The sequence below is a fragment of the Centropristis striata genome, chromosome 17 (genome assembly GCF_030273125.1).
Source record: "Centropristis striata isolate RG_2023a ecotype Rhode Island chromosome 17, C.striata_1.0, whole genome shotgun sequence".
Taxonomy (NCBI): Eukaryota; Metazoa; Chordata; class Actinopteri; order Perciformes; family Serranidae; genus Centropristis; species Centropristis striata.
Window position 1 is genome coordinate 43392 of NC_081533.1, and position 27695 is coordinate 71086.

The following is a 27695-nucleotide window of genomic DNA, read 5'->3' on the forward strand; positions in this document are numbered from 1 at the left end:
CAGGCTTCCTTCTTCTGTTGCTTCTCTACATCATTTATTTCCTTATTTTGAGGTTTTTCTCTAAACGAAGTGTCTCAGAACAGATGCTGTGGTTTTTTATCATGGCTCCATTAAGTTGCTGGTTTTGACAATGAGAAAATGTAAATTAATGACACATATTTGTCACGCTGTGCAGTCTGCAGTTAATTTTTCCATGTTGGAAGCAAAAAAAAAACAAATTAAAAAGTTTTTTCTAGTTTTAGGACTAGCTTTGTTTAAAAACCCAATAAACACATATTGCTGCTGTATTCACTCATAAAAATAATAATAATCAAGTCTTGTTAACTTGTTGTACAACAAGATCAATTCAAACTTTTGATAGAAATAAAATAAAAAATCACCAGAACTGTCTTGGTTGGTCTGTCCACTGTTCAGACTGTCACCATTGATGATAAAATTAAACATTAAATTAGAAAAATGAATACAGAACCCCAAAAACACCCAAATAGCTGTTTTCCAGAAATGAATTGTATTATTTCACAGGTTTTACATTTTTAGTGAAATTGAAATGATAAAAAAGTGTGTTTGTGTTTTTGCACTGAATTCATTATAATTTAATATTCAAGACAATAAGTAAATAATACTGTTTTTACTTTAATATGATTATACATACATATTTTAAATACAATAAATTTAAAGTTTTACTGTAAGAAAAGACTAAGCTGCCTTGACTTTATTTTTTTGTATTTTTTTTACATAGAATTCACTGTAATTTAACATTCAAAGAAGGAGGAGAGGATGAAGGAGAAGAGGAAGGATGGAGGGATGACGGAGGGATGACGGATGGAGGGATGAAGGAGGGATGAAGGAGGAGGGAGGAGATGACAGCAGAGATAAATGAGGAGACAGAGAGGTGAAGATGACAGATGGAAGGATGGAGGAGGTGAAGGATTACAGGAAGAGACGAATAAAAGGAGAGAGGGAGAATGGATGATAAATGGATGGATGGATGGATGGATGGATGATAAATGGATGGATGGATGGATGATAAATGAATGGATGGATGGATGGATGTATGGATGGATGGATGAATGGATGATAAATGGATGGATGGATGGATGATAAATGAATGGATGGATGGATGGATGATAAATGGATGGATAGATGATGGATGGATGATAAATGGATGGATGGATGGGTGGATGATAAATGGATGGATGATTAATGGATGGATGGATGGATGGATGGATGGATGGATGGATGATAAATGGATGGATGGATGGATGAATGATAAATGGATGGATGGATGGATGATAAATGGATGGATGTATGGATGGATGGATGAATGGATGATAAATGGATGGATGGATGGATGGATGATAAATGGATGGATAGATGATGGATGGATGATAAATGGATGGATGGATGGGTGGATGATAAATGGATGGATGATTAATGGATGGATGGATGGATGGATGGATGGATGGATGGATGATAAATGGATGGATGGATGGATGAATGGATGGATGATAAATGGATGGATGATTAATGGATGGATGGATGGATGGATGGATGGATGGATGGATGATAAATGGATGGATGATTAATGGATGGATGGATAAATGGATGGATGATTAATGGATGGATGGATGGATGGATGGATGGATGGATGGATGGATGATAAATGGATGGATGGATGATAAATGAATGGATGGATGATAAATGAATGGATGGATGGATGGATGATAAATGGATGGATGTATGTATGGATGGATGGATGGATGGATGATAAATGGATGGATGGATGGATGGATGGATGATAAATGGATGGATGGATGGATGGATGGATGATAAATGATGGAAAGATGGATGGATGGATGGATGGATGATAAATGGATGGATGGATGATAAATGGATGGATAGATGATGGATGGATGATAAATGGATGGATGGATGGGTGGATGATAAATGGATGGATGATTAATGGATGGATGGATGGATGATAAATGGATGGATGGATGGATGGATGATAAATGGATGGATGATTAATGGATGGATGGATAAATGGATGGATGATTAATGGATGGATGGATGATAAATGGATGGATGGATGGATGGATGGATTGATGGATGATAAATGGATGGATGAATGGAGGGATGGATAAATGGATGGATGATTAATGGATGGATGGATGGATGGATGATAAATGGATGGATGAATAATGGATAGATGGATGGATGGATGGATGATAAATGGATGGATAGATGGATGGATGGATGATAAATGGATGGATAGATGGATGGATGGATGATAAATGGATGGATGGATGGATGGATGGATGGATGGACGGATGATAAATGATGGATGGATGATAAATGGATGGATGGATGGATGATAAATGGATGGATAGATGGATGGATGGATGATAAATGGATGGATGGATGGATGGATGGACGGATGATAAATGATGGATGGATGATAAATGGATGGATGGATGATAAATGGATGGATGGATGGATGGATGGATGGATGGATGGATGGATGGATGGATGATAAATGGATGGATGTAGGAAGAGAGGGATGAATGTGGAGGGACCACCAGAGGGATTATGGGGGAAGCGGAGGGAAGAACAGTTAAAGAGGTGAAGAACTTCTGCAGGAAAAGAAAAAAGGGATTTCATTGGGATTAGAAGAGAAAAAGGGATGAATGGAGGAGGTGAAATTAGTCACGGAGAAGTGAAACCAAAAGGAGGGATGAGGTGGAGGAGAGGGGGATGGAGGGATGAGGTGGAGGAGAGGGGATGGAGGGATGAGGTGGAGGAGAGGGGGATGGAGGGATGGAGGGATGAGGTGGAGGAGAGGGGGATGGAGGGATGAGGTGGAGGAGAGGGGATGGAGGGATGAGGTGGAGGAGAGGGGGATGGAGGGATGAGGTGGAGGAGAGGGGGATGGAGGGATGAGGTGGAGGAGAGGGGGATGGAGGGATGAGGTGGAGGAGAGGGGATGGAGGGATGAGGTGGAGGAGAGGGGGATGGAGGGATGAGGTGGAGGAGAGGGGATGGAGGGATGAGGTGGAGGAGAGGGGGATGGAGGGATGAGGTGGAGGAGAGGGGATGGAGGGATGAGGTGGAGGAGAGGGGGATGGAGGGATGAGGTGGAGGAGAGGGGATGGAGGGATGAGGTAGAGGAGAGGGGGATGGAGGGATGAGGTGGAGGAGAGGGGATGGAGGGATGAGGTAGAGGAGAGGGGGATGGAGGGATGAGGGATGATATTGTGAGTAGAACCGTGTCCTGGTCTCTGGGTGCTGGATCTTTTTGTGTTCTATATTTAGAGCGTTACACAACAAAGCGTTGCATCATCTGCCAACAGCTTTTATTTGCCAGAATCCTTCTGCTGCGTCTCGTTTCCTCGTCTCCTCCTCCTGCTGCTGCCAGGACGCCTTGGAAATAACAACGTTTGTTTGTAATTAACTCGCCGTGCTGAGCAAAGGTTAAAGAGACGGGAAGTGTTTACGCGAGGCGTTCAGGCTCCTTCTCACACGTTCTCCTGCATGTTGTTCCAGGAGCTCCTATAGAACCTGGCCAGAACGGCTTCGGTTCTCTAGTCCAGCCAGTTTTATTCAAGTATGTTTTCTTTATAGAATCGCCACAGAAGTACTGAGAGAAACTGAGTCTGAACTTTCCTACGGTCCATGAAAGGGTCATCTGATACTGAAGTCTCTGTTGGAAAAAGTGACAAAACGAAGCTTAAAATGTTGATATTTGTGTCAGAATCTCTTTATATAGAGGCTGTTTACACAGAGCAGAGGGGAGAGGACAGGAGAGGCTGTTTACACAGAGCAGAGAGGAGAGGACAGGAGAGGCTGTTTACACAGAGCAGAGAGAAGAGGACAGGAGAGGCTGTTTACACAGAGCAGAGAGGAGAGGACAGGAGAGGCTGTTTACACAGAGCTGAGAGGAGAGGACAGGAGAGGCTGTTTACACAGAGCTGAGGGGAGAGGACAGGAGAGGCTGTTTACACAGAGCAGAGAGGAGAGGACAGGAGAGGCTGTTTACACAGAGCTGAGGGGAGAGGACAGGAGAGGCTGTTTACACAGAGCTGAGAGGAGAGGACAGGAGAGGCTGTTTACACAGAGCTGAGGGGAGAGGACAGGAGAGGCTGTTTACACAGAGCTGAGGGGAGAGGACAGGAGAGGCTGTTTACACAGAGCAGAGAGGAGAGGACAGGAGAGGCTGTTTACACAGAGCAGAGAGGAGAGGACAGGAGAGGCTGTTTACACAGAGCAGAGAGGAGAGGACAGGAGAGGCTGTTTACACAGAGCAGAGAGGAGAGGACAGGAGAGGCTGTTTACACAGAGCTGAGGGGAGAGGACAGGAGAGGCTGTTTACACAGAGCAGAGAGGAGAGGACAGGAGAGGCTGGAAACATGACACTGTGTACAATATTTGGAGACCTCATTATTTTTCTAATATTCATGACACTTGTGGGCACTTGGAAAAGTGTTTATATGAAACAATCATTTTATTCCATTTTTTACAAATAATTCATCAGTGAAGTTCTACTTTTTTCTTGTTTTTTTCTGATTTATGTCATTCTAACTGTGTTATTCTGCACAGAGACATGTTTGAGTTGTATGATTGTGCTGATCGAGCTGCAGGACGTATAGATGTATAGAGATTTATAGAGGTTTCATGTATTGCAGTGAAATACAAGGACACAGAGAGTAAAATGTAAAAAAGAGCAAAAGAAACGCCCTGAGGGTTAAATCAAGTCACTTCCTCACAGCGAGGAATAAAACCACTATTCTTCCTCCTTTTTGTATAAACATGCTGTTGATATCCAGTGTGTGGGGTTCAGATATAAACACTGAGTTTCACAGTAATAGAGTAGTAGATGACAGGTTACAGAGTTCACAGAGTGAATTCCATCTATTGTTTCTGCAGAAATATTTCCACTTGATAAATATTTTCCTGCAAATTCCACCAAACAAGTTTGTGCACAGGTCGCCGTCACACGGAGCTGAGAGCGGACGCTCCGCCGAGCGCCAGAATCTGCTTCCTGTTTGTCTTGTGCGCTCAGCGGAGTGTTAATCTGATTTCCTGTTTGCATGTTGACTCCTGACAAAAAGCTCGCCGCTCTCCAGGGCCGCAGGTGGGATTTCTGAGCTGTCAGCAAATGATTTCAACTCAATCAGTTATTTTTACACTCCATGCCTTAACCCAGCTATTCTCAACCTTGGGGTCGGGACCCCAATTGGGGTTGCGAGATGATTTCTGGGGGTCGCCAAATCATTTTAGAAGTCAGCTCTGTCTCCACTGTGTTAAAGTGTTCATGTGTTTTAGTCTTTTTGGTCACTTAATGTCTTTTTTTGGTCATTTTGTGTCTTTTTAGGTCATTTTGTGTCTTTTTTTTATCATTTTGTGCTCAATTTGTGTCTTTTTTCAGTCATTTTGTGTCTTTTTTTGGTCATTTTGTTTCTTTTTTTGGTCATTTTGTTTCTTTTTTTTTTGTCACTTTGTTTCTTTTTTTTGGTCATTTTGTTTCTTTTTTTGGTCATTTTGTGTCTTTTGATCATTTTGTGTCTTTTGATCATTTTGTGTCTTTTTTGGTCATTCTGTTTCCTTATTTTGGTCATTTTGTTTCTTTTTTTTAGTCATTTTGTGGTCAATTTGTGTCTTTTTTGGTCATTTTGTTTCCTTATTTTGGTCATTTTGTTTCTTTTTTTGGTCACTTTGTTTCTTTTTTTGGTCATTTTGTTTCTTTTTTTGGTCATTTTGTTTCCTTATTTTGGTCATTTTGTTTCTTTTTTTGGTCATTTTGTTTCTTTTTTTGGTCATTTTGTGTCTTTTGATCATTTTGTGTCTTTTTTGATCATTTTGTGGTCAATTTGTGTCTTTTTTGGTCATTTTGTTTCCTTTTTTTGGTCATTTTGTTTCTTTTTTGGGTGATCTGAACTGTGCGTGTGAGATTGTGTTCAGTGAGTGGGGGTCACGGACAACATGCACGTTAAATTGGGGGTCGCGACTCAAAAAGGTTGAGAACTACTGCCTTAACCAACATATGTTTTATTTAAACAGAGTTTCCTACAGGATGTTCTGACACTATGATCGGGGGAACCAAACAGAGTAGGGGGGTCTGGGGGCATGCTGCCCCGGAGAACATTTTTACCCTAAAAGCCTAAATCATTGCATGTATTAATGTATTATCATAAAGGAGAATAAGGGTTCTTCTGTTTTATTTAAGGCATCATATTTGGACAGACTTCTTGTAAATTATGTGGTGGACTCTGCTAACACATCCATGTGCTCTTATTTTGAAAGCTACATGTGTTTGCTTTTATTTTGAAGGCGGGGTAACATGTTCCTTCCGTAACGTTCGGTAAACACTATTTTATTACGCTTAGTATGTGTTATCTAAGGCATCATATTTGGACAGACTTCTTGTAAATTCTGTAGGGGACACTGCTAACACATCCATATGCTCTTATTTTGAAAGCTACATGTGCTTGCTTTTATTTTGAAGGTGTGTCTAACACATTTCTACTGTAACGCTGAGTAAAGACTATTTTATCACGTTTAGTATGTTTTATTTAAGGCATCTAATTTTGACAGACTTCATGTAAATTATGTGGTGGACTCTGCTAACACATCCATATGCAATTATTTTGAAAGCTACGTGTTTGCTTTTATTTTGAAGGCGGGTCGAATAGTTCCTACCATAATGCTTAGTAAACACTATTTTATTATGCTTAGTATGTTTTATTTAAGGCATCTTATTTTGACGTACTTCTTTATTATTTATTTAAATCATGTGGTGGACTCTGTTAACACATCCATGTGCTTTTAGATTTGTTTTGGCCATTTTTACAGCTTTTAATTATAGTACAGAGATATTCAGAGTGAAAGGTTGAGACAGAGGGGAAGACATAGCTTTCAAAATAAGAGCGGGAAAGGGCTCTGAGCCAAATTTTTAACCCGGCCCGCCCACTCACGAGGACTGAGCCTCTGTGGAATGTGCCCCTCATCCATGTGCTCTTATTTTGAAAGCCAAATGTTTTTGCTTTTATTTTGAAGGTGGGTCTAACACGTTCTTACATGTGTGTTCAATTTACACTGAAAGTTGGAATTTGGAGCTGGGAACAACAAAAATACTGACATCCGTGTCGACCTTGAACGCACCATTAGCCGCCGGACTCTCTATGTGCTGCAATGTAAATAATCTAACTAACGGAGATTAGTCCTCTGTTTTACGATGTTTGTCGCCTTATGTAGGGACGGTGGGGGGGCGGATCGGGATCATACCCCCTAGATTCATAATGCTGCTCGCACCTTAAACCCTCCACCAGCCGCAGGAAATGCTCCAATCCTCCTCCATCCATCCTGCTGCAGCTCTGCAGCTCTGCAGCGCTGCTCCTCAGGTTACAGTTGCAGGGTTCAGGTTGTTTGGGGACTAATTAAGATTCCAATTAAGATCCCCTTTGCCCGGCCTTTCACCTCCTTCCTGCTGCTTCTCATCAAAGCTGCAGCAGTGCGGTCCTGCATTTGTCTTGCTGGTTTATCTCTCGCTCATTAACATTCACCTCTCTCTCTCTCTCTCTCTCTCTCTCTCTCTCTCTCTCTCTCTCTCTCTCTGCTGCCCTGTTCTCCTTTTCATCCTGTTTTACATTTATCCTCCTCCTCCATTCATCCATCAATCTCCACAGTCTGCTCTCCTCTCTTTGTATCTCTTAAAATTCATTTTTTTCAGAGCAGAACAAATGTTCTTTGGTGCTGAAACGTCTCGAGGATTAGTATTTCTGAGTCCTCTGTTCCTCCTATACTGTATCTCCTTCTTAAATTCCCTCCTTCTCCCTGTTAGAAAAGGAGAAGCAGCTCTGCCCCGGAGCTCTGTTCGTCGTCTCATTTCTTCTCGTCGTGCATTAATAGTGTCAGAGGACGGCTGATGGGCCCGAGGATCAATAACACCGACATTAGGACGGCACATTTGTGAGGAATGTCTCCTCTGTCAGTGAGATAACGGCAAATTAAGTTTCCTGGCTCGCCCAAAAACTGGAACACTTTATTCTCTTTTCATGAGTCACTTTTAAACATACTTCAGCACAAGTGCACAAAGTTTGAGGCGTCCTGTCACAAGTTCTCAGGGTCTGATTGGGTTGTTTTGGGTTTCTCCACGTCGACGTCTTTTTTAAACCACTTTGTCTGGTTTGTGTCCACATATTTAATGTTTTTTTCCCCTGGAGCTTTGGAGCGTGTTCCTACTCGTCCCTTTTACCAACAAGCAAGTTTTAAGCCACAACTGTCAAGATTAAATACCCTAAATATGATTCTTTAATGTCTCAAAAAGGTTCTTTAATTGCTTGATAATCATAGAAATACTACATGTTATCTCACACTGAAGTTATCAGGCTATTTTCTCAACCAAGGATCTCAAACAGGACGGAGAATAAACTGCAGAATGCCTCATTTTGTCAGATCTTAAAATAATCTGACAGAGTTTGTCTCTTAATACATGAATAAAGTATTGTTTTTTCAAATTCTGATGATACTAATACGAATAAAATATGCTGTAAATATAAAATAAAATAAAAGAAGTAAAACAAATAAAATAATAAATTAAAATAAATAAAACAAATGAAATAAAAACAAATGAAACAAATAAAATAAAACAAATGAAACAAATAAAATAAATAAAATAAAACAAATAAAATAAACAAAACAAATAAAATTAAATGAAACAAATAAAATGCTGCTTTGTTTTCTATTATGGATGTCATGAAGAAGTGGGGTTAATAATGCACCCAAACCACTTAAACGATTATGAAAATAGTTGATAATTAATCTCTAAGATTAATCTTTGCAGCTCTGATAATTTGACCTCTGCACCTCAGTGTTTCATGCTTTGATTTCCATCTCTTTTATGCAAACACATCTCTTTATGGATGGGAAGGAAAGGGCGAGATGGAGGGAGGAAGACAGGCAGTCCTGGGGGAGGAAACGGAGAAAACAGAGAAAAGGGGGGAGGAGGAGAAGTTGTGGAAAGAATGCAAGATCAGGAGAGACTGCAGAGAGAGAGAGAGAGAGAGAGAGAGAGAGAGAGGAGGAAGTTTCAGAGCAAAAAGGAGAAAAAAATGAGACGGAGAAAATGGATTGAGAACAAAGTGAAACCTAGAGACGAATCAGATGTCAGCGAGGCGGCGGGAGGAGGCGAGGAGGAGGAGGCGAGGAGGAGGAGGCGAGGCGGTGGGAGGAGGCGGAGGGAGTTTGATGAAGTACGGGAGAGATGGAGCGAGACAGACGGAGGAGAAAGTACCAGAGGGCAGCAGGAGGAGTGATGGAGTGGAGTTAAAGAGGGAGAGATGGATGGATGGAGGAATGGAGGAATATTGCAGCGATGAATGAAGAGAAGCTGGAAGTGTAGCGCAGGAGATGATGGAGAGATGGAGACGGAGATGGAGAGAGACATGGATAGAGAAATGGAGAGAGATGGAGAGATAGATGGATAGAGAAATGGAAAGAGATGGAGAGAGAGATGGAGAGATAGATGGATAGAGAAATGGAAAGAGATGGAGAGAGAGATGGAGAGAGATGGAAAGAGAAATGGAGAGAGAGATAGACAGAGATGGATAGAGAGATTGAGAGAGATGGAGAGAGAGATGGAGGGAGATGGATAGAGAGATGGAGAGAGATGGAGAGAGAGATGGAGAGAGATGGAGAGAGAGAAGAAAAGAGATGGATAGAGAAATGGAGAGAGAGATGGATAGAGAAATGGAAAGGGAAATGGAGAGAGATGGATAGAGAGATGGAGAGAGACGGAGAGAGAGATGGGGAGAGAGAGATGAAAAGAGATGGATAGAGAAATGGAGAGAGATATGGAGAGAGAAGGAGAGAGAGAGAGAGAGAGAGAGAGAGATGGAGAGAGAGTCGGAGAGAGAGATGGAGAGATGAGAGAGAGATGAAAAGAGATGGATAGAGAAATGGAGAGAGATATGGAGAGAGAAGGAGAGAGAGATGGAGAGAGAAGGAGAGGCCGAGAGCTGATATTAGAGAGACAGAGAGGAGGAAGATAAAAAGGAGGAGAAGTTAATGGAGAGAGGGAGAAGAGTTATTATCACACTGTTAAAAAAAAGTACTTTCCAGAACCTGACTGTTATTTTACAGGACTTTTCTTTTTTTTTGTCTATATTAGGTGCAAAAAACATTAAAAAATAAAGTAGTTTTATTGCAAATGTTGACCTTAAAATAAAAGCTGAAATATGTAAATAAATATCAGGGGGACATGAAAGTTAAACTAACAGTAAATCAGCAAAATAAAATCACAAAAGTTCCCCAAGAAAGGTTATACTTTCAGCTTCTTCAATGTGAATATTTCTGGTTTCTTTGTTCCTTTATGACAATAAACTGAATCTCTCTTTGGTTTGTGGACAAAACAAGAGATTTGAGGACGTCATCTTGTGGTTTGGGAAACACTCATTGATATTTTTATACATTTTATTGACCAAACAACTAATCGATTAATCATTTAAATAATCAATAGATTAATCGATAATGAAAATAATCGTTAGTTGCAGCCCTGTTTTTAACAGAATCTGGTTAGTGCAAACCCTTTATTTTAAATGACACATGGAGAATAAAGAGGTTCTGACACAAATGTCAACATTTTAAACTTCGTTTTGACTTCTTTTTCTTACGGAAACTCTTGTAACCTCTGATCAGTTCAAGGACTGTCTGAAAGTTCAAACTCTGCCTGTTTTTACAGTTTCTTGCTATGACAAACGTTGTATTCTTGGTGATCTTTTAAAGAGTTAAAACTGTGTTTTCTGTTGTGTAAGTCTCTGGACTCTGAGACTCAGTGAACCAGAAGTGTTGAGAGGTTTCAGAGTGTCACTGAGCACCAGAGGAGCAGAGTTATGAGTACATTTATAGGAACATTAAAGCTTCGTTATTGTAGAAGCTGTAGAAGTGGATGTAGAAGACAAAGCAGCAGTGTGAGGGAGGAGGCTGCAGGGGAACATCAGACGTTGTCCACAGGAGGAGCAGAGAGGAAACGATAGAGGAAGAGTGATGGGAGAGGGAGAACCACCCACAGATAATAAAAAGCAGTAAACGCTTGGCTCTTAACTTCTGCTCGCAGCACTTTCTCTCATTAGAGCTGCAGCTTTATTGCTGAGTGGCTGAAGAAGAAGGGACACTTTCTGCTTATTCCACTGTTTTCTGCTGCCGCTTGGCGCTCGCACACGTTTCTATAAGGTCCGCTGCTGACACACGTGATTCATTAGAGCAGGAGAAGGTTTTCTGATTTACATAATCCACAGTGCAGTGGTGGAGAGTATTCACTACTTTTACTCAGTTGTTGAAGCTTTTTATTATTATACACCACCAGATGGTGTGTTTTGGGGGATGGTGGGGTTAAAAAAGATGATTGTTTAATGTAGAAATAAACAGGGATTATCATTGAAATGTGAACTTTCAGACAGTCCTTGAATGCATCATAGATTGCTAAAATCATGCTGCTTTATTCTGATGTTTATCTTCTGATTTTGTTGTCAGAACTCCAGGCTGAAGGAAAACTCAACGGGTAGAGAAGAGAAATATAAAAAAGAGAACAGAGAAATAATGAATCATTAAAGCTGAATAAGCATCCAACTGTAGCAGTTTAATTCAAATTAAATTCACTTCTTTTACTGATGACTCTCTTGTTTGTGTTCAGAGCCTGTCAGGTTGGTGGGAGGAGACAGTCGCTGTGCAGGAACACTGGAGCTGAAACAAAAAGTTTTCCTTTGAAGAAGTGACCAAAAGGAAGCTTAAAATTGTGACATTTGTGCTTAATTCTGCAAAAGTAAAGCATTTGGAATAATTAGATCCTGTTAAAAACATTAAATGAACGACACGTGGAAACTTTTCCCACATGGTTGATGTTAGAATTGTGCACACGTGTTTTCTTTGGAAGATCGGCAAGAATACATTGTTTACTGTTGCAAGAAACTGTAATAACAGGCATTATTGTCAGAGTTTGAACTTCCCGACGGTCCTTGAAGGGATCATAGGTTACAAACGTTTCTGTTGGAAGTAACCAAAACGGAGCTTAAAATGTGGATATTTCTGTCAAAATAACTAGATGTGTCATTTAGATGTGTCTACAAATCAACACTTTACACAGAGCAGAGAGGAGAGGACAGGAGAGGAGAGGTTGTTTACACAGAGCAGAGAGGAGAGGACAGGAGAGGCTGGAAACCTATCCAATCTAAAATATCCAATATGTGAATACCTAAATCATTTTTCCAATATTCATGACCCCTTGGGCACTTTGAAAGTGTTTATATATAAATTCCGTTTTATTTACATTTATTTATTTAAACAATTTATCATAGAAATTAACCCTTTTTTCATTCTAACTGTGTTATTCTGCTCAAAGACATGTTTGAGTTGTTCCCACTTCTAGTCATGATTGTGCTGATTCCACATCCATTCCATATGGATTCATAGATATTTTCTACATTGCAATGAAATACAAGGACACAATGAATAAAATGTAAAAAGAGCAAAAAACGCCCTGAAACTGCTTGTTGGGGTTCAGAGGGTTAATTAATTATTGTTTAGTCAACAAAATAGTTAAAATTGGAAACATAAAGCGAATAAACAAGTCAAAATAAATACAGATTTGAGGTGGAACAGGCAGGAAGAAAGACTAGAGGAGGAAACGGGATCGAGGCTAATGGACTTGTGTTTGAAGCTGCTGTGAGGATCTCAGTCAGTCCTGGATTTGGGTCGGGCTTAAAGAACAGAGTCAGAGGATCTGAGGGGAGTTTGGCAGGAAGTCAGAGCAGCAGGCGGGTCATTAAGTCACTCAGGGACAAGTGCATCAAAGTCTTTAACAGCTACTACAAGTCTGATCAAATCTCCTCCTTCAGCAGGTTGTTTCTCTCCACCTGCAGCAGCAACTAGGATCACGTTTCTGCAGCATTTTAACCACCGTGACTGTTTGGATCCTCTTCATCTCATGCATATTATTCATGCATTGAACAGTGATGAAATGTGGAACATATGAGACGTTTAATGCTTCTACTTCTTTCACATTTTGTACATAGACAGCAGGGGATTGAACAACAGAGAGAAGCTACAAAAGTCATAGAAGAGGTTGATAGTACCTCTTGCACATATTAATTGTATTGCACATGTCAGTTTTATTGGACATTTTAATGAATTTATCCTTTGTGGGTGTTGCCAGCTCTGACAGTCCAGGGGAAGGAGCTTCATTTCATCCTGCTGGTTCTGCATTTCAGGCTTTTTCATACCTCGGTTCAGACATCGCGGTTCAGTATGAGTTCGGTGCAATGGAGGGAAAAACAAATGATAAATGCATTAGGCAATTTGTTTTTATTGTGCATTAAAACTTTGGCCGCAAAAGCCCAAATGTGGTGCCTCTCACTCATTCTATTGCCACTATTCCATCATATACTCTGATTTTAATTAGCAATAAGTAATAAATTTGCCTACATGATTGTAAACATATATGAAATGATTGTAAAAAAGAATAAGGCTTCTGGTTTTTTTATTTAAGGCATCATATTTCTACAGCTTTCTTGTAAAATGATGTGGTGGATTCTGTTAGAGTGGATAGCCTTTGTGGACCTGGTTAAACGACTCGGACCTGGTTAAATAACTTGGATCTGGTTAAACGACTTGGACCTGGTTAAATGACTCGGACCTGGTTAAAGACTCGGACCTGGTTAAAGACTCTGACCTGCTAAAGACTCGGACCTGTTAAAGACTGGGACCTGTTAGACAGTGGATCCTGCAGTGCTGTATGTGCTGGAGTTGTAATGCAGATGTGTTTAGGATCTGCATAGCGAGGGAGAATTTCTGCTGACGGCTTTACAAAGCTCCACTGAGTGTTACAGCAATGCAGATAAACTCCCTCAGCCTCATATCTCCCTCCATCTCTCCTCCTCTACACTACTCCTTCTCCTCTCTCTCTCTCTCTCTCTCTCTCTCGTTAACTCAAGCCTCCTGTCTCTCCTCCTCTTATCCATCAGTAATTTCCTGTCCCTCCTGCTGCTCCTCACCTTCATTTCCCTGCAGCCTGAACACTCTTTTTACACCTGCATCTTCTGCACCGAGCTGTTTCTAACCGCTTTCTTTCTTTCTTTCTTTATTTCTTTCTTTCTTTCTTTCTGTCTCTCCAGAAATCTCTCCCCAGCCTCGTATTTCACTCTCGCCTCTTTCAGATTTTCTGCTCTATTTTCTGTTTCTTGTTCCCAGAAAAAAAATATAAAAAACTCCCATCTTGAACTCGCTTCTCCTCATGACTGTTATCTTTTCTCTCTTTCCGTCTGGCTGCCTCTCCTCCTCTCCTCCTCTCCTCCTCCTCTCCTGTCTTGTTTCCCCTCGGCTGCAGTAGAAACAATCCTCTCTTCCTCTCCACATCTGTCTCCGCCTCTTCTCCTCGTGCATTTTTTAAACATGGCTGTTTGTTTACAGTGGCTGTGGAGGACCGGAGCCTCGTCATTATTCTGAGCTGCCCTCTTTTTGCACAAATTCTCATCTGAATCTTCTCATAACAAAAAGAACAAATCCTGCTTCACTTGACATAATATGTAACGAACAAATGGAGCACAAACCTTCAGAAATGAACACGCTGGTTTGTGCTGGCAGTCCACCCGCCAAACAGAAGATTTATTTATTTATTCATACATGCATGTACCGTTTGTAAAAAAGGCTACAAAGCCACTGAGATAGGTTCAAGGCAAAAAACGTCCAGATTAGGTGTTATAGAAGAGTTAAAACAGTAAATAAATGTATGTGAGTGTCGGAGGTGAAGTAGTTACGATGTTAACGTGACACACGGAAGTTACATAAAAAACATAAGTTCATAAAGAGTTGTTTACTTTTGTCTTCACACAGGACACAAAGCTCGTTCTGCTGGTGAAAGTCAGACGTTTGTCCCTCCCCTCCTCCCGTCCTGAGTGTGATATCCACCATTAAAACTTCCCGTCAATCATTCCTACAACGTCAGCAAGATGGCGATGGAGGACAGACTAAAACGTAAATATTAAACGCCCTGTATTGTTGTTTGTGAGGGGAAACCACTTTTCATCTTTCATAACCTTTGACCCGTGCTAGGACTTGTAAAAAGGTCAAACTCTGACGATAATGTCTGTTTTTACAGTTTCTTTCTATGATAAAACGGTGTATTTTTAGCGAGTTTCAAAAGAAAACATACATTTCAACGCTTTATTTTTTAACCAGTCAATCGGACATTTTGACAGATTTGTATTTTGTATTTGTAGAATCGTTTTGGTCAGAATCGATCCATTCAAAGACCGTTCAAACTCTTTTAAAGAAAACGTACATTTCAACTTTTCAGAGCTTTATTGTTAGACACATTTTAAATTACATGAAGAATAAAGTGATTCTGACAGAAATATCAAATTTTTAGCTTCGTCTTGGTTACTTTTTCTAACTGAAACTTTCATAACCAAAGATCTGTTCAGGGACTGTTGGAAAGTTCAAACTCTGATGATAACGCCTGTTTTTACAGTTTCTTTCTACGATAAACGGTGGATTTTTAGCAAGTTTTAAAAAAAACATATATTTCAACGCTTTATTTTGAAATCAGTCTTAAATCAGACATGTTAGATGATTTTGACAGAATAATCACTTTTGAAGCATCATTTTGGTTACTGTTTCTAACGGAAACTTTCGTAACCTATGATCTGTTCAGGGACTGTCGGAAAGTTCAACTTCAGACAATAATGCCTGATTTTACAGTTTCTTTCTACGATAAACGGTGGATTTTTGGCGATTTTTTAAAATAAACAAATCTCTTGGAGTTGTAACTGGAAGGTCGTTGAACAAACTGTTTCTCTGCAGCAGACTCAGCATCTTTCTCTGTTTCTTACTGGGGAAACTAAGTTAATTAGCAGAGGGGCAGTGGGAGCACTGCAGCTTTCAGGAGTAATGAAGCAGCGACTGTTCCACTTGGGTCACATTGGGACAGTTTTCATGACATTTGAAAGGTTTTAGACGTGACCTCCTGGGGCCCAAACACTTACACTTTGCTGCATGAAAATATCAATCAGCTGCTGCTCGGCTTCACCGTCAAAACAAGCCGTGGCGGGTTTTACACTTCATACGTCAACTCAGCCTGCAAGACAAACAAGAATGCATGTAGCAAATGGAAATAAATGTAAATATAAAACATGCTTTTATTGTTCGCGGGGCAGAAAATTTCACCCTGCTGACAGAAAAGTAGTGAAAAAGTGACCAAATATAGCTTCTCATCTTTATTGTTGATGCATGTTGTTGTGAAGCTGCTGCAGGTTGTTTTCAGTGCATCACTCACACTGTTATTGATGAAACAGCTGCTGACTCTGCAGCTCAGTGTCCCAACTCTTAAAGAAACACTTCTACATATAATACTTCATGTCACGACTCAGATGCAGAGCAGGTCGACTTAATGTTTGGTTATTTAAAAAAGCAGCAGAGATACGTAATCCTCACAGAGTGAAAGAAAAGGGCTGTGAAACACCTGACTAAGAGTAGAAACCAGACAAAGAAAAATCGCTCCAAAGGAGGAAAAACACTGAAACCTAGCTACACGTATAAACTAAATATATAAATCCTAATCTAAGAAAAGGGGAATACTAACTAAACTCTCAGAAGAAAAACAATAAAATAACAGCTACTAGAAATTAAAGATGCTCCAAAAGGGAGGAACAAAACCTGATAGGAAAAATAAAAGATTCTACAAAACACTATGAAAAACAGGATCAGGACTATTGGAACACATGGAGGGAAGGGAGCACCAGGTGAACACAGACTATTGGAACACATGGAGGGAAGGGGGCACCAGGTGAACACAGACTATTGGAACACATGGAGGGAAGGGAGCACCAGGTGAACACAGACTATTGAACACATGGAGGGAAGGGAGCACCAGGTGAACCCAGACTATTGAACACATGGAGGGAAGGGAGCACCAGGTGAACACAGACTATTGAACACATGGAGGGAAGGGAGCACCAGGTGAACACAGACTATTGGAACACATGGAGGGAAGGGAGCACCAGGTGAACACAGACTATAGGAACACATGGAGGGAAGGGAGCACCAGGTGAACACAGACTATTGGAACACATGGAGGGAAGGGAGCACCAGGTGAACTCAGACTATTGGAACACATGGAGGGAAGGGAGCACCAGGTGAACAGACTATTGGAACACATGGAGGGAAGGGAGCACCAGGTGAACAGACTATTGGAACACATGGAGGGAAGGGAGCACCAGGTGAACACAGACTATTGGAACACATGGAGGGAAGGGAGCACCAGGTGAACACAGACTATTGAACACATGGAGGGAAGGGAGCACCAGGTGAACACAGACTATAGGAACACATGGAGGGAAGGGAGCACCAGGTGAACACAGACTTTTGGAACACATGGAGGGAAGGGAGCACCAGGTGAACACAGACTATTGGAACACATGGAGGGAAGGGAGCACCAGGTGAACACAGACTATTGAACACATGGAGGGAAGGGAGCACCAGGTGAACACAGACTATTGGAACACATGGAGGGAAGGGAGCACCAGGTGAACACAGACTATTGGAACACATGGAGGGAAGGGAGCACCAGGTGAACACAGACTATTGGAACACATGGAGGGAAGGGAGCACCAGGTGAACACAGACTATTGGAACACATGGAGCGAAGGGAGCACCAGGTGAACACAGACTATTGGAACACATGGAGGGAAGGGAGCACCAGGTGAACACAGACTATTAGAACACATGGAGGGAAGGGAGCACCAGGTGAACTATTGGAACACATGGAGGGAAGGGAGCACCAGGTGAACAGACTATTGGAACACATGGAGGGAAGGGAGCACCAGGTGAACTATTAGAACACATGGAGGGAAGGGAGCACCAGGTGAACACAGACTATTGGAACACATGGAGGGAAGGGAGCACCAGGTGAACAGACTATTGGAACACATGGAGGGAAGGGAGCACCAGGTGAACACAGACTATTGGAACACATGGAGGGAAGGGAGCACCAGGTGAACACAGACTATTAGAACACATGGAGGGAAGGGAGCACCAGGTGAACACAGACTATTGGAACACATGGAGGGAAGGGAGCACCAGGTGAACAGACTATTGGAACACATGGAGGGAAGGGAGCACCAGGTGAACACAGACTATTGGAACACATGGAGGGAAGGGAGCACCAGGTGAACACAGACTATTAGAACACATGGAGGGAAGGGAGCACCAGGTGAACACAGACTATTGAACACATGGAGGGAAGGGAGCACCAGGTGAACACAATCAGTAATTAGGGGAAACAATCAGACAGATGACACACGGGGAAGGACAAGTGACCTGAAATGAGAGGAGAGTTACTATTTCAAAATAAAACAGGAAATAACAAGACCAGAACACAAAATAAAACACCACCTAGAAAAGAAGTGGTGTTTATTGTAGCAGACAGTTAGTCTGATCTGTGGACAGGGTGGTGATATGAATCAGTCTCTGGTGGAATAATCAGATGAATGTGTGGTCCCTCTCAGCTTCACGGAGCTCTCCAGTGAATAACACGCCAATTTATTTAGTTATTTGCCGTTTAATTTCACATCAGAGCCACATTAGACCAATTAACCCTGTAGAGTCCATGAAAGCACCTGAACATCACGTCTTCATGACGTGAAGACATGAAAATTAAGTCGATCAGCTTCCAAATAAAGTTCTGGCTTGAAACTCCGTACCAGATTTATTTTCGTGATACAGTAAAACCAGAGATAATGTCAAACATATTTACTATAAAAATATAGAACTAGATATTATCCTCATTTTACCTGTTATATGTTATATTTTTAACCCGTGTTCATATTTGCAACATTTAAAATGCTGTGTTTCAAGATCAGATTTTATGTTTTCCTTTGTTTCTTTTGGGTTCAACATTTTGATCAAGTAAGTCAAAGTTAAACTTTAATAACCAGGACATAAAGGAGAGGTAACTGATCCCAACATGGTATGGTTAAGATTTTTAACAGTTTTTTTTTTTTTAAAGGACATAACAGCCGAAGATATCAGAGGGTTCAGGTGCTTGCAAGGTGACAAAGAGTCTTTTTTTGGTGCATTATGTAAAATCTGGTTGGAAACACTTTAGAAAATGTGCATCAACGTTTTTAGGCTCTCTTGAAATGTTTTTTTGTCTATTTCGGAAAATAGTTAGTGCACTAAAAGGGAGATGGAAACTCTAAGTTCTGATGTAACGAACATTTAACTCACATGACTGATCATCTGACAGATAGATCGACCTGCCATTTGGAAATATATATATTTATGAGTATTTAATAGTGTGTTCAGCTGTGCAGTAGCTGGCTGTGGGAGGGTCTTTAAGACATGTTAACAGGGTCACTGCAGCTGTTACTGATGTTTCATCTGACTCATTTAGTTCAAACGCCCTGCAGAATAATACGCAGCATTTAAAAACACAAACACAAGAACATTAAATACAATAACCACTGTCACAAGAGCCCTCTTTTGGATCCATTATTTAATTAAAACCACATGTTAAAATAAAAGTTGTTGAGTTATTTGTCTTGAATATCAAAGGGATTTTTTTATTTTCATATTTGTGACAATAAATCACAATTTGATCATGATCACGTTCAGTGATGCAGAGAGATGTTAGAAAAAAAACAATTATTTGATAAGACAAAAAGATGTCAATGAAATCATATGTGACAGTAAAAGTACAATTATTTAGACATTTATTAATCAAATTTCATTTATTTGTGACAGTATGATCAAATCACAGAGAGCAGACAATTAAAAACAATTGTGTAGTTATTAAAGACCAAATTATAGTTAAAAAGACAGTTTTTTTTTTAAATGAGTCTTGTACTTTGCATGAAATATTATTAAATCAATGAAACAATTATTTAATTATTTAGTTAGTTATTAAAGACAAAAAAATGAAATGAAAAACATATTAAATTAAATTGAAAGGACAATTATTTATTTTATTGAATCATTTTTGTTGTTAATTATTAAAGGAATTTTATGCATTTTTGACGTGAACTTTGCACGAAATATTATTATGAAATAAATTAAACAATAATTTAGTTAATAAGATAATTTAATGAAAAATAGTACACACAATTAAATGACTAATTCTTTGCATTTACTTTTTTACAATACAATGTATATTTCACTGTATTTCTTTGTTGATTAGTTTCAATTTAGGTATTTTAAATCTTCCATATTATATATATTTTCCTCATATTTCCAGTTTTTTCAGCTGATTCCTGGTTCTCTCCCTGTTAAATCAAACATTTAGCGTCAGGTGAAGTTATTTTCTCTTCAGCCTGCATGTGGATCATTCAGTGCAGATAAATGTTGGCAGTGAAAATGTTAAAGTGCAGCAGGAAACAGAAAGGTCGACACGTAGAGGGCGGCGAGGTCGCGGCGTCCTGCTGCAGCAGCTTCCTGTCTGATGGAGTTTAATCAGCCTCGTTACGCCAAATAAATTAAACCTTCACACACTTTCACTCTCCGGGAACAAATGCTTTCACACACACGCAACACAAAACCTGCAGAGGTTATCTGCACATGATGCAGAGGAGCTGTACACTGTAAAAATAAATAAATATATAAAATAATAATTATTATTTATATAATAATAAATGGCTAAAATTAAACAACCATTAATTGCTTTTCATATAATTTCTTTAAAAATATGGATAATTAACAATTCATATTTGTGCTAAAAAAAAACATTTGTGTCTGTAGAATAAATATTTTTTTTTTACGATTACATTTCTTTATCACGTTAAAAATTCTTTTTCAGTTAGTTTTTTCAATAATACTTGTATTAACACTTGAAACAAACACTTGAAAGACTTTTTACTTTTTTATTTTATTTTTTCTATTTTTTTTAAATGAAAATTTACATAAAATCTAAAGTTTTACTGTAAAAAAAACAAAACAAAACCTGACAGTTGCCTTAATTTTACATTTACCGATTTTATTTATCTATTTTTTAAAATAGAATTCACTGTGATTTACTCATTATGAGACCATAAAGCTATTGAATTGATTAATCCTGTAAAAAAAAAAAGATATAAACAAATATATATATATACGAAGGTAATAATATTAATAAATTGGAAGAGGGTATAAAGTGTTAAGAAGGTGTTTTTTAATGCAGTACCAGTTGGGAGCAGCAGCTTCAGTAATTAGCTCGTTCTGACTGATGAACTTGTACACACCAGGATTAATGTCCTCCGTAGTGACGGCTCCCCACCGTCGGAGGATTAATCCCACACTGAGCTGGAGAACGTGAAGCAATCACAATGCATCATGGGCCGACAACACTCGCTCCCAAAATAAACAAATGTGGGACAATTAGGACGCAATAAGTGATAAAAACAAAGAGAAAAGGTTCTGCAGGAAGGTTCTGCAGGAAGGTTCTGCAGGAGGATTACATGTTTAACAGACTGGAGGCACTGATGCAGGTTAATCCGGTCTGGATGATCCGGATAGAACGTATGTAGAGTCTGTAATCTGACTCCGACTGTCACTCATCCACCAGAACTCCTCTAGTCAGGACGAGTCCTTCAGGTCTTTGTATCCTCCTCTAGTCAGGACGAGTCCTTCAGGTCTTTGTATCCTTCTCTAGTCAGGACGAGTCCTTCAGGTCTTTGTATCCTCCCCTAGTCAGGACGAGTCCTTCAGGTGTTTATATCCTCCTCTAGTCAGGACGAGTCCTTCAGGTGTTTATATCCTCCTCTAGTCAGGACGAGTCCTTCAGGTCTTTATATCCTCCTCTAGTCAGGACGAGTCCTTCAGGTCTTTATATCCTCCTCTAGTCAGGACGAGTCCTTCAGGTCTTTATATCCTCCTCTAGTCAGGACGAGTCCTTCAGGTCTTTATATCCTCCTCTAGTCAGGACGAGTCCTTCAGGTGTTTATATCCTCCTCTAGTCAGGACGAGTCCTTCAGGTGTTTATATCCTCCTCTAGTCAGGACGAGTCCTTCAGGTGTTTATATCCTCCTCTAGTCAGGACGAGTCCTTCAGGTGTTTATATCCTCCTCTAGTCAGGACGAGTCCTTCAGGTCTTTATCTCCTCCTCTAGTCAGGACGAGTCCTTCAGGTCTTTATATCCTCCTCTAGTCAGGACGAGTCCTTCAGGTGTTTATATCCTCCTCTAGTCAGGACGAGTCCTTCAGGTGTTTATATCCTCCTCTAGTCAGGACGAGTCCTTCAGGTCTTTATATCCTCCTCTAGTCAGGACGAGTCCTTCAGGTCTTTATATCCTCCTCTAGTCAGGACCAGTCCTTCAGGTCTTTATATCCTCCTCTAGCCAGGACGAGTCCTTCAGGTCTTTATATCCTCCTCTAGTCAGGACGAGTCCTTCAGGTCTTTATATCCTCCTCTAGTCAGGACGAGTCCTTCAGGTCTTTATATCCTCCTCTAGTCAGGACGAGTCCTTCAGGTCTTTATATCCTCCTCTAGTCAGGACGAGTCCTTCAGGTCTTTATATCCTCCTCTAGTCAGGACGAGTCCTTCAGGTCTTTATATTCTCCTCTAGTCAGGACGAGTCCTTCAGGTCTTTATATCCTCCTGTCAGTCAGAACGAGTCATTCAGGTCTGTAGGTTCCCACAAGAAGGAACATATCACTCCCATTATACTCCACTGGCTGGAACGTATCACTCCCATTATACTTTACTTTGAATTGTTCCACATGTTATGTTTCTATTTTTCATAGCTTTTCTTGCAGACTGACATTAGTATTTGTATTGTTGTAAATCTCGTGCAGAGTGTGTTTTACTTTAACAACCTCACCTTCATGACCTGACAATTTTGTTTTTGTTTTTTTCACTTTGACTTACTGGATCGACACTTTGAACACGCAAAAAAGATAAAATCTGATTTTTTTAAATGATGGGTTTGTATTTTTTTGTGCTAAATATATTTGACCTTATCTCCGGTTTCACTCGGTCGATCATCATCAAACCAAAACTGTGGTGGAGTTTGAAGCCAAACACGCTGCTGAAGGTTTCATGTCATGAAGAAGTCGTGTGATTTGGTGTTCAGCTTCTCCTCTTTGTCCATAAAGATGCAACAAGATCTCCAACAGAAATAACAGAATAGGTCGTTGTTGAGGGTGAATAGAGCCTCGGAAGTCACGTTAAAAGTTCTTTACTTTTGTTTCTTTCTATAGAATCAAAAAACATAAAACCTGTGTGTTCAGATCGGACAGAGTTAACAGTGCGAGCTCTTTTCTCTCTTTCTTTCTTTCTTTTTTTCTTTCTTTCCTTCTCTCCTACTTCTGTCTTGTTGTTCCTGGCCCTCTTCAGTAACTCTCTCCTCCCTCTGTCTTGTTGTCTTGTTGTTCCTGGTCCTCTTCAGTGACCCTCTTCCTTCTGTGTTGTTGTCTTGTTGTTCCTGGTACTCTTCAGTAACTCTCTTCCTTCTGTGTTGTTGTCTTGTTGTTCCTGGTCCTCTTCAGTAACTCTCTTCCTTCTGTGTTGTTGTCTTGTTGTTCCTGGTCCTCTTCAGTGACCCTCTTCCTTCTGTGTTGTTGTCTTGTTGTTCCTGGTCCTCTTCAGTAACTCTCCTCCTTCTGTGTTGTTGTCTTGTTGTTCCTGGTCCTCTTCAGTAACTCTCCTCCTTCTGTGTTGTTGTCTTGTTGTTCCTGGTCCTCTTCAGTAACTCTCTTCCTTCTGTCCTCTTCTCTCTCCAGACGGCAGGATGAATCCCATGACACAGTTGTACTACAAGAAGGTGAGTCAAACACACAATGTTCTGACTCCATTCAGTCCCTGCAGGCTCCCAACAAACCCTGAAACAGGTCCTGACAACAGGTCCTCTCTCTGGACTCCTGGTCCCCACACCGATAGATGGACAAGAACAACAGGGGGAGAAAGGGTTCTGGTGTTGATTTAACGAGTTTCAGAGTTCAAAGATCGAAACTTTCAATAATTAACAGGAATTTATGGGAATAAACTGTGAATTTAAAAAAAGTGAAGGTTCTTCCTTAACAGGGAACTTAGAAAGTTAAAAATATAGTTAACAGAGGAGAACAAAGTCCGTCCTTCCTTCCTTCCTTCCTTCCTTCCCCCTTCTACCTTCCTATCTCCCTCCCTCCCTTCCTTCCTTCCTTCCTTCCTTCCTTCTTTCCTCCATCTTCCCTCGCTCCCTCCCTCCTTCCTTCCTCTGTTCCTTGATCATTCCTTCCTTCCTTCTGTCTGTCCTTCCTTCCTTCATTTCTTCCTTCGTTCCTTCATTCCTTCCTACCTACCTACCTTCCTTCCTTCCTTCCTCCTTTCCTTCCCTTTTCTACCTTCCTACCTTCCTTCCTTTCTTCCCCCTTCTTCCTTCCTTCCTTCCGAAATCTTCCCTCCCTCCTTCTTTTGTTCCTTCTGCCTTCCTTCCTTCCTTCCTTCCTTCTTTCTTTCCTCCCTACCTTCCTTCCTTCCTTCCTTCCTGCCTTCCCTCCTTCCATCTTCCATCTTCCCTCCCTCCCTCCTTCGTTCCTTGATCCTTCTTTCCTTCTACCTTCCTTCCTTCCTTCCTTCCTTCTTTCCTTCCCCCTTCTCCCTTCCTACCTTCCTTCCTTCCTTCCCCCTTCTTCCTTCCTTCCTTCCGAAATCTTCCCTCCCTCCTTCTTTCGTTCGTTCCTTCCTTCCTTCCTTCCTTCCTTCCCCTCTCTACTTGAGTCCCGATACGATATTATTGATATTTTAAGCATTATTTACTTCTGTTTCATGTTTACTGTTTGGCAACATTTTGAAATGTATTTATTTGTTTATTTGTTTATTTACTGTGTATAATAACAGTCTCAGCCTGCGGGGACATTTTTAAAAATACTTTTAATATTTTATTTATGTTTTTGAGCATTTGAACATGAAAACCAGCTGTATATTGAAGGTTTTGTGTGTATTTTGTGTGTTTGTGTAGGCGACGTACTCGCCGTACCGCGACCGCATCCCGCTGCAGATCGTGCGGGCGGAGGTGGAGCTGTCGGCGGAGGAGAGGGCTTACCTCACCGCCGTGGAGAAAGGTACGCTACACCTTCATCACCACCAATAACCTCCCTCCTCTTCTCAAAATACAACTAAACTCCATGCTGAATCCTGTTTGGAGGGAAATGGATAAAGCTCACTACTGAGACTGAAAATAAAAATACTTTGTTAGATGCTGGATAACAAGCAAACATGGTTTAGGGATCAAAACTGTTTGGTTATGTTCTGGAAAAGATGGTCGTTTGGGTTAAAATAAGTTGATTTTTTGGTGTAAGAAAAATAACCTACGTTTATGTTGCAGTTTAATTACAGAAAATCTTACAAATCTCAATATTTTAGCATCATATGATGCTAAATAAATGATAAATGATGCATACAATTACGCTAACATTTATTAAGTCTATATAAAGGCATAAATGTTTTCTGTACACAAGAGCTTCTAGTATTAAAGTGATATTTTGGATTTTTTAAAGTGGGCTACTATGGGAAAAAAACGTTATTTACGCTCCCTTCAAAGCCACCAGACTCCATTGACAACAGCAGTAATTTAGGTTGACGGCACACAGGAGAGGCTGGTCCACTGCTGCTTCAATCCGTTACTTTGTATCTGTTATTTAGTGAACTTAGTGTTTTAAAGGGTTAGTTTGCATTCACAGAACACAGAAAAAAGCTGCAATGCACCAGAAACTCCCCCTGGGCCCCTAGAGGCCCCTGGAGGCCCCTGGAGGCCCCTGGAGGGCCCTGTGTAGAAGCTCCAGAATGCTATAAACCCTTCCAGAAGCTTCATAATGCTAACGTGCCTGTGGTTACCTGTGCAGGTGACTATGCGGGCGTGAAGCACGCGCTGCGCGAGGCGGAGGTGTACTACAACATGGACGTGAACTGCCTGGACCCGCTGGGCCGCAGCGCGCTGCTCATCGCCATCGAGAACGAGAACCTGGAGATCATGGAGCTGCTGCTGGACCACGGCATCCACACCGGGGACGCCCTGCTCTACGCCATCAGGAAGGAGGTGGTGGGCGCCGTGGAGCTGCTGCTGTCACACCGCCGGCCCAGCGGCGAGAAACAGGTAATATATAACATATATCTATCATGTATATAATATAAAATATATATAATATATGATATACACACACGGAGCTGCTGCTGTCACACCGCCGGCCCAGCAGCGAGAAACAGGTAATATATAACATATATCTATCATATATATAATATAAAATATATATAATACATCATATATATCATATAAAATATATATAATATATAATATACACACACGGAGCTGCTGCTGTCACACCGCCGGCCCAGCGGCGAGAAACAGGTCCGTCCCTTAGATATATAATATATATTATATATAATATGTAATATACCCCCCCCCCCACACACACCACCTCCACCTCCATCATTTGTTCCTTTCTTCTTCCTTCCTTCATCTTCCCTTCCTCGCTCCCTCCTTCCTTCCTTCCTTCCTTCCCTCCTTTCCTTCATTTCCTTCCTTTTCCTCCTTCCTCCCTTCCTTCTTCGCTCATTTCCTTCCTTTCCTTCCTTTTCCTCCTTCCTCCCTTCCATCTTCCCTCCTTTCCTTCCTTTCCTTGCTTTTCTTCCTTCCTCCCTTCCTTCTTCCCTCCTTTCCTTCATTTCCTTCCTTTTCCTCCTTCCTCCCTTCCTTCTTTTTCCTCCTTTCTCCCTTCCTTCTTCCCTCATTTCCTTCCTTTCCTTCCTTTGCTTCCTTTTCCTCCTTCCTCCCTTCCTTCTTCCCTCCTGTCCTTCCTTTCCTTGCTTTTCTTCCTTCCTCCCTTCCTTCTTCCCTCCTTTCCTTCCTTTCCTTCCCTCCCTCCTTTCCTCCCTCCCTCCTCCCTCTATATATATAATGTGTGTTCATCTGTTGCATCCAGACTCAGTCATCCGTACACGTGTTTGCATTTACTCATCCGTGAATGTCTCTGTGTGTGTGTGTGTGTCTCTGTGTGTGTGTGTGTGTGTGTGTGTGTGTGTGTGATAATGAGTCCATTCATGTAACGCTGCGTCTCGTATTATTCTGCTGAGAGGATGAAAATTAAACAGCTCGTTTTATAGACACACTGTGAAACAGGATTTAGAGGCAGACAGGATGTTTGTCTGTCTCTGTGTGTGTGTGTGTGTGTGTGTGTGTGTGTGTGTGTGTGTGTGTGAGTGTAAAAGAACATGTTGCACAGTTCAGTTAACGTGTAGGTGTCAAGGGGGATCGAGAGAGCGAGAAGATTTAAAAACCATCGGAGAGTGCTGAGGAAGAGGGCGAGAGACACTGGAGGAGAATGGAGAGAGAGAGAGAGAGAGAGAGAGAGAAAGCATTCTGAGAAAAATAAAGAGAGAAGAAGAGGAGAAAAACAGATACTTCTTCTTCTTCTTCTTGTGCATTAATTCCTGGACCGTCTCGTACAGGCTGCGAGCGGGTTGCTGCGTCGCCATGGCAACCAACCCTTGGCCGAGAGCAGAGGATTGTGGGAAGTTTTTTTTTTTTTGGTCGCCTCTCAGTTGGACGAGGACGGGAACAAATCTGCTCTTGATGTGTTTCTGTTTCTCATATCTCATTTGCACTTCCCCGCTTGTTTTATTTATTATTTTTCTCTTTTCTATCAAGTCTTTCATGTTTATTTTTCTCTCTTTTTATCCTTTTGTCCCTTTCCAATGATTTTATT

At 40.9% G+C, this 27695-nt stretch overlaps 1 protein-coding gene across 1 annotated transcript in view; it reads left to right on the top strand.

The window, feature by feature from the left end:
- The first annotated feature begins 14781 nt into the window (after positions 1-14781).
- Positions 14782-27695, top strand: part of trpc5a (transient receptor potential cation channel, subfamily C, member 5a) — a 120762-nt gene continuing 107848 nt past the window's right edge. Inside the window, exons 1-4 of the mRNA XM_059355304.1 lie at positions 14782-15021; positions 23736-23776; positions 24953-25055; positions 25836-26086. Coding sequence (XP_059211287.1) covers positions 14997-15021; positions 23736-23776; positions 24953-25055; positions 25836-26086 — 420 coding nt within the window. The 5' untranslated portion in view covers positions 14782-14996. The remainder of the gene's footprint in view (positions 15022-23735; positions 23777-24952; positions 25056-25835; positions 26087-27695) is intronic.